Raw genomic sequence first — 11,306 nt, forward strand, 5'->3', positions numbered from 1 at the left:
TAAGTCTTTGATCCATCTGGAGTTTGTTTTTGTGTGTGGTGTGAGGTACAGATCTTGTTTCATTTTTCTGCAAATGGATCTCCAGTTTTGCCAGCACCATATGGTATGCTTTTTTAGGGAGTCCACAGTTTATTAATTATTTGACTTTTAGTCACACCTTTTTCTGTAAAAATGAACAGAGTTCTATTAAAAAAATTAGCCCCTTTTTATAGGAGACTGAATGGCCAGTGTTTTACACTATACACAACTTATCCAATCTTGGTGGTTAACTGTAACTCACAAAGATATTTCAGGTGATAATTGATTACTTTTCTCCCCTCTCTGTTTATTGCCAGATGAGAATCCTGATGTCTCCTACTTTCTTTGTCCATTACTAACTTTATACCATCAAACAACATTAATTTTGGGGGGGGCCTGCTAATTATTTATTTATTTATCATTGTGCTTTGGATGCAAATAACATTGAGTATTAATGTTGGCTTAGTTCCAGATAAATCATCACAGTGAATTAAAAACAAAAAGCCATGACTCCTTGATTGGCAGGTCCTGGCACTTACAACATGATTATACTGTACTATCATCTCAGGCCTGAGCGTCATAAAAACAGTGCTCAAAAACTGTGCCTAGTAGCCCCATAAAGACAGAAAAGACATTGAAGATTCCTCCAACTACCTTCCGCCTTGCCAGTTTTCCTCTTGTTTTCCAGCTGGCACAGGAGACTTAAAATCTCAAATGCGTTTCCCCACAGTTCTCATCCTGCCATTTGGGAAGCAGAAGATCTAGTCTCTGGATTCAGTGGTTTTCAGCCATTATTTTAGAATTTCTATAAATATATTTGCATAGTCTTTAATGAAATAAATTAGATCAGACATTTAGAACTTGACTCTGAAGAAAATGAGTGCTTAAATGAAAATTGAAATGATTGTAACTTTACTATGTCTTTATCATGGGAAGAACTATTAGAAACTTGGTAAGATCATAAAACTTTTAGAGGTGTTAAGAATATTGTAATTCCTTTGAAAAAATGGAAAGTATATGATGAGACTGCAACTAATTCTGGCAGATGGAACTGGTTTTTACATTGAAGGATGTGGGCCTGTGATCTTTTCTTACCTTTTTTCATACCTCTCTCTTATAATCTAGCACAATGGTCTGAAAGCATTAATGCAGTTTGCAGTTGCACAGAGGAGTACCTGCCCTCAGGTCCTGATACAGAAACATCTAGTTCGCCTGCTATCAGGTAGAATCTTCTCTGAATTATTGCTGTTACTATTTATATGTCTTTTTCTACTGCCTGACAATGTTTTTCATTAGGAAACACCACATTCCAATAATTTCAAAAACTCACTAATAAAAATAAAAACCAAATAGCTTCCCTCCCTTCAATTTTATACAAAATCAGGTGTTTTTCAAATATTTTCAACTCGCACCCTTTCTACTCACCTAGCTTTCTCGGCCTGGAGTCCCTTTGCCTTTTCAGTATCTACAACCGCTAACATTGTATCCATGGTCTGTTTAGAAAAGAGAGCAGTAATATGAATGTTACTGTTGCTATGTGCCATCAAGTCACAACCTACTCACAGTAACCCCTCCTTGGGTTTCCCAGGCAGAATCACTATGGAAGTAGATTGCTTACACCAGAACCAACTCATGACAGAATTGTCAGAATGGAACTTCATCGTATGTTGGGAACTACATATACAGGCAAATATTCCAGTTTGCTTTTAACTATATCAGGTATAGTCTGATTACTAGATTGTAAACTCTATGAGGATAAGGATCATCTGCCTTAGGCACTATGCTACCAGAGCTTCTACTATTACAAATGTGATAATCTCAAAACCCAGATGCTTAACCCTTTCTTTGAAAGGCAAGCTATAACAGATCTTATTTTCTCATTCTAGCAAGTTAGAAATTTACTAAGACCTCGTATGGTGCTCTTGATTAATACAGAAATAAAGGAAGAATTAGAGATTATGCAGTATAGGCTGATTTGCTTTTAGCATTTTGGTTATCTGCATTTCCATTTGGACATTTGTGTCCTAGTACAGGAGCCCCTCTGCATCCAAACAGGTCAGGTTTGGAAGGGCTTTTTATAAGTCTCTTTATTTATAAACCCCCAATGTCACAGGAAGGACCCCTGGTGGCACAGTGGTTAAAGCACTCAACTACTAACTGAGAGGTCCGTGGGGGAAAAGACCTGGCAATCTATTCTCATAAAGATTTCAGCCTAGGAAATCCTATGGGGATTTAGTCTATTCTGTCATATAGGGTCGTTCTGAGTCAAATTAACTCAACAGTGCACAACAACAAAAGAGAGGTTTAAGCTTGCATTGTCCAGATACATTTCTAACAAGTAAGTTATCTGGTTTTTTTTTTTTTTTAAAGCTTTAAAGCCAGGTGTAGTTTTCTGAAAACTGACCTAGCAAGTATTTATTGCTAAAATAGATCAGTTTCTCTGCCTTGAAAATCTGTTGAGGCAGGCAACTTTTCTCCTTAATTCACACAAGCTTCTTAGGGAACTCTTTCTGAGCAGCTTTCTGCTAATTCTGATGACCCAGGGATGCCACAGCTCCATCCAAGGCTGCTACCCAAGTTTTACTAAACTTCCACCTTATTTCACATTTATATTTTCGTACTAATTTCTGACTATCTCCTGAATTAACATCATGCTAATAGGAGTTTAGTATTGCTGCTGATCTCCTAGCCATACACTTAAAAATTTTTCCATTTACTTTTTCTCTTACTGGTCCTTTACACTGGTCCAGACCATTTCATGTGTAATGTGTGCCTGTCGTTAGTCTTTGAAACTCTTCCTGTTATTAAACAGCTCATCTTATTTGCGTGAACAACATCTCATTTTATTACTGTTCTGGGTTTGTCTCTTATTTTTTTTATCTCTTTCATTTCAGCAATAATTTGAATACCTTTTTTTTTTTCCCCACTAACACTTCCAAATAACCTCACTGCTTTTGTGCTCATCACACAATTGGAATTTATGGTTAAGACATCTAAAAAATAAGCACAAACATCTCAAATGGAGAAACTAAAGTGATGGTGAGGAGCTCTGGTAGCATAGTGGCTAAGGCACTTGACTGCTAACCAGAAGGCAGGCGGTTCAAACCCACCAGCCACTCCTCAGAAGGAAGGTTGGGCAATCTACTTCCGTAGTGATACTGCCTCGGAAACCCAAGGAGGGGTCGCTATGAGTCGGGGCCGACTCGATGGCAAACAACAACAACAACAACAAAGTGATGGTGCATCATTTCTACTTAGCAGTAACTAATAAAATTGATATGCGTTTGCTCTGTAGTATAGTTCTGGTAGCATAGTGCCTAAGGCACTTGACTGCTAACCAGAAGGCTGGCAGTTCAAACCCACCAGCCACTCCTCAGAAGGAAGGTTGGGCAATCTACTTCCGTAGTGATACTGCCTCGGAAACCCAAGGAGGGGTCGCTATGAGTCGAGTCCAACTCGACGGCACATAACAACAACAACATAGCTTTATGCATATGTATGGAAATTTGTATAATGTGAAAATTTACTAGCTAGAGCATCTTTTCTTAAGGAAGATGGGGCAATCTACTTCCGTAGTGATACCGCCTCGGTAACCCAAGGAGGGGTTGCTGTGAGTCGGGTACGACTCTACAGCGCATAACAACAACAACAGAGCATCTTTATTTGCAGTAGTTCTGTGGTAGGTGTTAGAGCTATAAGTACATAAAGAGGTATAAAATATTTTCCTAGCTGTCTCAAGACTTAGAATTGAATTAAAGAAACAAAACCTCTAGGTGAAACCGCACATTATAAAGTAGCCAAAGGCCAGATTTGCAGTACGGATACATGCTTCAAGAATTGAGACAAAGAAGTGCTTACTGTGCGTCTCTGTTTTTACCTTCTCTAGAAGTTAGTACAATTTTAATTGAAACTTGAAGGGAGGTTTCATAAGAGATTAAGTTGAGGGGAACAAAAAGGACATTCCAAACACAGGGCACATAGTTGGAGCAAAGATTGAGGAGGGGAAAAGTACATGTTATGTTCAAATAGACAGGTTTGATAGAAGTAGTGGTACCTGTAGATAGAAAATCATTAAGTTGTTTTGATAAAGTGTTTTAAGCCCCAGTGAGAAGTTTGAACTTTATTCTTTAGTTAATTGGGAATCTGAAAAGTTATGGGGAAGTGGTATTTTAAGGTTAATTGGATAGTATTTTGTAGGTTAAATTGGAGAAAAGAAAAACAAAAGGTAATAAAAATATATGTCTAGATATAGTAGCAGGAATTAGGGAAGGATTTAGGGTGGGATGAAGTAAGGACAAGATTTTTAACTAAAATGAATAACAGAATGATTGACAGGACTAGGGACTCTTTTTGTGTGAAAGGTGATGAATATTGTTTTGATATGTTGATTCTGCAGTAGTAATAAAAATACAGTGACCACTGCTCACTATGTGCTAGGCACTGTGCTAGGAATTTTTTATATAAACGTCATTACTTCTAACCATCATCCTTTAAGGAAGTTATCTTTCTCTGCATGTACCGATAAAGAAACTGAGTCATAGAAAAGTTACATGACTTGTCCAAGGCCACAAAACTAGTAAAAGACAAAACTAATATAGTATTTGAACCCTGACCTATCCAAAAAGCGCTTGCTTTCCCCACTGTATCATGTAAACTTTGCCCAAATATTTAATTTAGCATAAAGAGAAGGCTTAACTGATAGATGAAATCAAATTACAAATGCCAAAATTAACTTTTGATTTCAAAAGAATTTTAAAATAAGTATTTTCAGCAATCAGGAAAAAAAAAATGTTTCAGAACTACCTATAAGCAAAATTTGATGACAAAAAAGGTGTTCCACTGGCTGAAAAGGTAATGGAATTCAGGACTGGAGATTAGGAATTATTTAAATGTTCTGAGAAAAAAACAAATTGTAACAATGAGAAGAAAATAAGATAGGTAGTATCATAGACATGTTTACTGATATATCAGAAATATTACCAAAAATTTTTAATATGAAGCCTAGAAACAGCAAGTGATTTATTATGGTCACACAATTAGTTAATGACAGAAGACCTGTGTCACTTTATTTAATAGAGCCAATATTAATAACATTTATTGAGTGGTTACTCCATGCCAAGTACTGGGGTAAGTGCTTTAAATGCATATGTTAATGAACTCGACAATTTTGTATATACTGTAGACTTAAAGGGAGCTCTGGTGGCGTAGTGCCTAAGGCATTTGACTGCTAACCAGAAGGCTGGCGGTTCAAAATCTTCCTCGGAAGGAAGATTCGGCAATCTACTTCCATAGTGATACTGCCTTGGAAACCCAAGGAGGGGTGGCTATGGGTCATACCTGACTCCACAGCAGTGAGTTTGGTTTTTTTGGTTTGGTAGACTTAAAATTAAGTCATTTGCCTATGAAATGTAGTCAGAACCAATACTGGAACCCAATTTTGACTCCAGAGCTCATGTTCTTAAGCTTTATGCTTTTTGTTTAGAATCCTGGGTTTTAGGTTAAGAAATTGACCTAATCTCAAGAGAGTCTTCTCTACCTAATTTCTTTCTTTCTTTTTTTAAATAAAACCTTTGTTGAAAATTCACTCTCACATTTTTATGCATACAATCCATTCCTGTTCTCTTGATTTCTTAATTTCACTTCTTTGGCATTCTTGCCTTGACTTCTAAATTCGTTGCTTTTCCTTAGAGATTGACCAAATTAGAAAGATGATAGCTTTTTTTTTTTTTCCTAATCATGATCTGGGTGGAAGTTTACAGAGCAAATTCATTTTCCATGCAGCAGTCAAATTAGAAAGACAATAGCTTTTGCGCTGTCTGCATTTCCTTCAAAACAAGAATCCTTATAAAATATTATCTACTTTTATTCAGATAGGTCTTTCTGACCCTTCTGCTTTGCATGCTCTTCCTACTTCCAGCCCAGATTTGCTCACATATTTTATCACAGAACAGTTTGAATAAAAAGTGGTAGAGATCATTATATAAAATCAGTTATTTATTCATTCAGCAAATGTTTATTGAACAGTCTATTTCGTTTATCCTAGTTCATGTATCTTTTCCTCCTAGATATTCCCTTTCAACCCTTAAATTGTAGCCAAGGCTTTCTAGGAGACTTTTTGCATTTCAGCTTATCTTTAGTTATGGTTCCTGTATTTTAAAGATGTGATGTACTAACTTGTTATGTTTTTGCTCTAGATGTATATATCTTGCATTCTATTCAAGCAACATTGCTGTCTTACTAACTGAATAACATTAACTTTTTTTCTTTTTTTTTTAAAGTTGTTCTTCCTAACCTAAAATCAGAAGATACACCATGCCTTCTATCTATAGATTTGTTTCATGTTTTGGTAAGCTTACAGTAAAAAATTTTTTTAAATTTTAAGTTTATAGTTTTAGGTGTTTCCTTCATTCAAATTTATGCTCTCTGTTCAATATTATAAACTAATGGTGTTCCACCTATATAATCTGTTATCTTGTCCATTCTGTTTGCAAATAGCTGTTCTAGTGAGTGTGGTACAGATTTGACAGAGACCATCAAAATCACTTTAAAAGTGAAAGCACATTTACTTTTTAATAAATCTTATCCTAGTTGGTTATATTTACTTTGTACCTATACACTCAAACTTTTTCTAAGTCTACTATATTATGCTTCTCTCTCACACACTCACATACACACACGTACATATACACTTTTTAATTCATTTACAACAGTGCAAGCTATCTTAAAATCATTAATTATTTGGTGATAGGGACCATGCCATGTGTGCATCTAGGCTTCCCACAGACATTTAGGGACAGGTAATAACTGTTTTGTGAGTTTCTTTCTCATACTTGTAAATTTCTATATAGTATGACTACTATTTCATACTGAGTTATAGGGAGAACAGTGGTAAGGTTTGGGGAGTATGAAGCATAGAGTTCAGGGATGCAGGTTACCCAGCATCCTGACCTTTCATTATCCAGGCCTCTACCCAACCTTCTATTATAATCTCCTGGGGAACTTTTAAAAGAATACCACTGCCTGGGCCCTACCCCTAAAGATTTTTATTTGCTTGAACTGGGGTGGGGTGTTATTTAAGAGCTCCCTTAACTAATAATAAGTTTGAATCTTCTGAACCCCAGGGTTGAGAACCATTACCTAGACCTAGAACAAGTTGACTCAGCAAAGGAATAACCTGTTTGGTGATGACCTTTGCCCTCCATTTATGGTACATTATATTCTAAGATAGATATTCTACTGAGTAACTAAGAAAACTATGATTTTTTTTTTTTTCCTTATCTTTTCAGGGGGGAAGAGTATAGCATCTGGTGCCCTTTACATTTGGTTATGAAATTAATTTGTGTTGGTCTTTTTTGATACCATGTTAATGTACATTTTTTTTCATAGGTAGGTGCTGTGTTAGCATTCCCAACCTTGTATTGTGATGACACTGTTGATTTACAGCCTTCATCAGTTGGTTCTTCTTATAACCACCTCTATCTCTTCCATTTGATCACCATGGCACACATACTTCAGATACTTCTTACCATAGACACAGGTAATACCTCCCATCTGGGTGTTGGCTGTAAATAATATTTCCCCATGCTTTACTGGCAGACTTAGTTATGCTTCTGGCTAATCATATTATGCATTTTTAAGTCCTGTATTTTGTCTTCGTTAAATGATCATTCATTTGTTTCTCCATAAATGCATAAATGCTCTTTAAACAGGGAAAAGTAGAATAGCTGTGAAAGGAATAATTTGGTGAACGTCTTGCTTATTATTATTTTTTTTTAATTTATAAACTGAAAACTAATAAAAAATAGTTTAGGGGTAAGATAAAGGGAACAGGGATCCAAGCAGTGACTCCTGTGAATGTCCTCTTTTTTTATAGTTTTGACTTTAGAACCTTATAAATGCCTTACTTATTTAAAAACAGAAAGTCAAAGCAGGGAAAATAATTTTAAAAAACTGAAAACAATAAGCAAACCTAACTATACCAAATGTATCAAGAAAATAATTACCTCAAGTGACTTTAAAACATAGTATTTCAACTGTACATCCTAGTGGTACATGTTCTGACAACAAAAGAACTACAAAAAATCTTAAACCAAATTCATGTTTGTGGTACAAGTGGTAACTAGTATTGTCATTTTGAAATTATTTTACATGATTTTTAAGATAAACCAAATAATTAGGTTAATGTCACTGGGGACCAAGACACAAGAATAAAATCAGAAAAGTTAAGTAAAAAAACTTATTATCGTTTACATGAATATAAGCATTTGTCAAAAACTTATCAAATGGTTGCATTAAGATTTGTACATTTTATTGCATGTAAAATTTACCTCATATAAACAAAATAATTTGTACAAATATAAACTCTTTAAAAAGAAAGGTGTATTTCCTAAAGAGATCTTAATTGTAAAAAGAAAAGAACTATCAATATTCATCCAAGATAAGATAGTCAGGGTGATTTTAATTGTGGCCTTTCTGATGAGTCAATATATAAACAAAAGCATTTTTAAAAGGAGAGCACTATTCAAATGTGCTGTAACCATCCCACATAGCAACATGCAAGGTAGACATTATTATCTGTATTTCAGTATAAGAAAATTAAAGTCCAGGGAACATAAATGGTTTACCCAGAACATAATCCTAAAGTAAATTAGCAGAGTTGGCAGTTACCAGAAAGATCTGTGGTCCTCCTTAAGAATAAAAGCCAAACCAAACCCACAGTCATCGAGTCGAGTCTGACTCATAGTGACTTCCATTGGGTTTCTGAGGTGGTAGAATGCCCTGTCTTCCTTCCACAGAGTGGCTGCTGGGTTTGAACTGCCAGCCTTCTGACTAGCAGTCACATGCTTTAGGCACTATGCCACCAGAGCTCCTTCCTTAAGGGTAGGTGAATGGAGGAAAGCTACCTCATAAGGTTCTGTTTATGTGGCTCTTTGTTTGGGCATGAAGCAACCTGCTTGCCTTCTAGAGGTTGATTTTCCATCTTCTGGCTAAGACTGTCAAAATCACTTTTAAAAGGAAAACACTTTTATTCTTTCTTAGATCTTGTCCTAATAAACCCGGAACAGGTAGATCATCATTAATTTATTTACCTGGTTATATTATAGTGAGGTAAATATTTATTAAACATCTGGGTTTAGCAAGTCTTATGATTCTGCCCTAGTTGTTTCTCTAGCTAATATAAAGACAGACAAAGCTTACCCAACAGTTTAATACTCAGAGTCAACTGTTAATATTGAGAGTAAGAAAAGAACCATTTGAGTTGACATTATTATCCTGGAAACATGAAATTGAAGTTTAATTTATAAATTGAATAGAAAATTCATCTTTCAGAATCTCTTTTTCAGGCCTTCCCCTTGCTCAGGTTCAAGAAGACAGTGAAGAGGCTCGTTCTGCATCTTCCTTCTTTGAAGAAGTTTCCCGATACACAAATGGGTACGTAGCAGACCTTTAATCCTGTCTATTTCAGTATCATTTTAAGAATCCCACATCTTTGTCCAATTACTTGTTGATGTCACTTTTGAACTATTTCAACTCTAGTTTTTTAAAATTAGCTCAGGGCTTTTGGTATCTGGCTTTGTTTATTACTACAGGATAGGTTTACATGAAGAAAAGTTATTTTATTGACTTTATATTCAAGGGAGTAGTAGGTTGGAATAACACTTACCTATTTATTTGTTTCCAAGATTGAAACAAGTTTCAGTGCATCTTTATTCTTGTAAACTGTTCTGGGAACATAGGCAAAGATGATAGGATTTTAACAAAAAGCAGCATTCATAATTTAAATAAATATAGACAATAGGTCAACCTTTTATAGCAAACCATACAGTTGATGCCCCAGCTACACTGAACTATAAGTATTTTAAGACTATTAGGAACACATATACTGGTGGATAGATGGGTGGACAAGCTGAACTATTAGGTATGTCTGTGCAGGGGGAGTGTGCCCAAGATATATAGGGTTGATAGACAATGTTTCTACAAGTGTATTGGTATGTTCTGTAAGGATTCCCAGGTATATACTATAGTAGAGCTGACAAGGGACAAGGTTGTAGTCACTTGTGGACCACAACCAGCTGCCCAGAAGGAGCGAGTAGTTGGACCTTTGGGCTCAGGACCATAGTTGCAGGGGACATCAAGCTCAATTGGCATAACATGCTACACAAAACATTGTTTCACATCGTACTTTGGCGAGTAGCGACTGGGACTGAAAAGCTTGTAAGCAGCCATCTAGATGCAACGATGGGTCTCTCCTCGTCCTGAGCAAAGAAGAATGAAGAAAACCAAAGATTTATGGAAACACTTAGTCCAAGTGACTGGTACACCATGTGATCCTCAGAGTATACAACTATGAGACCAGAAGAACTAGATGTTGCCTGGCTACCACTGTCAACCACTAGGAGGGGAAATCTATATAGGAGATCCTGGATAGAGTGGGAGAATAATGCAGAACAAAACTGAAAATCATTTGGGGGTGGGGGAGAAAGGGACCAGGTTTGCTGGTCTGATAGAGCCTGATGGAACCACTGAGACTGTGGTCCCTAGCTGCCCGTCAGGTTTGGAATTGAACCCAATCCTGTGGCTTCCACCCAAACAAAAGACAGGCACATGGGGTGAACATTTACACTAGATAGATACACTCCTTGGAGAGAACAGTCATAGGAGAATAGAAGGGCTGTGTATGCACAAGGAGACAACTCGGGGCAGGAGTGCATGAAGGGAAGTACATGAAGGAGTGCATGAAGGGAAGGAGTGCATGAAGGCAGGGAAGAGGTAACTATGGGGAAGAAGTGAGAGGGGAGCTATTGCATTGTGGTGAATTGTAGTCAATGTCATGAGACAAAGTGTATGTGAACTACTGTATGGAAAGTGAATTTTCTCTGTAAACTTTTACCCAAATCATTAAAAAAAAAAAAAAAATCTATTTATTAGGAACACTATGTGAAATATATTGGCAATGCAGAGGATAAAACCAAAAGGACAATAGAAGTGCTCTGCTGAGTTTCATCTGCTTCCAGATTTTCTGCTTTGCTTTTAAAGAATCAAATTTTTATAAAGTAGCTTTTTGTTATTTTTCTTGGTTTGTTTTTTTTAATCACCCCCTCTGAAAAAGAAAAAAATAGTTCTTTGCTTTAAAAATCTATGTCATGAAGATGGCGGACTAGGCAGAAGGATTGCACAGACCCTCTTCAAAAAAGAAAAGGGAAACCAATTAACACAGACACAGAAGATAATCTTGGACCCCTGAGCCTTGAAGGAAAGGATGCAGATTTGGACTAAACCCCAACGAG

At 36.3% G+C, this 11,306-nt stretch overlaps 1 protein-coding gene across 1 annotated transcript in view; it reads left to right on the plus strand.

Annotated features, from left to right (window-relative positions):
* The window catches only part of UBR1 (ubiquitin protein ligase E3 component n-recognin 1), a 224,454-nt gene that overhangs the window by 184,847 nt on the left and 28,301 nt on the right, over positions 1-11,306 (plus strand). The window contains exons 37-40 of the mRNA XM_007935324.1: positions 1,144-1,240; positions 6,297-6,364; positions 7,405-7,555; positions 9,363-9,450. Coding sequence (XP_007933515.1) covers positions 1,144-1,240; positions 6,297-6,364; positions 7,405-7,555; positions 9,363-9,450 — 404 coding nt within the window. The remainder of the gene's footprint in view (positions 1-1,143; positions 1,241-6,296; positions 6,365-7,404; positions 7,556-9,362; positions 9,451-11,306) is intronic.

Source organism: Orycteropus afer, unplaced genomic scaffold, assembly GCF_000298275.1.
Source record: "Orycteropus afer afer isolate SDZICR_OR568_19922 unplaced genomic scaffold, OryAfe1.0 scaffold00026, whole genome shotgun sequence".
Classification (NCBI taxonomy): domain Eukaryota; kingdom Metazoa; phylum Chordata; class Mammalia; order Tubulidentata; family Orycteropodidae; genus Orycteropus; species Orycteropus afer.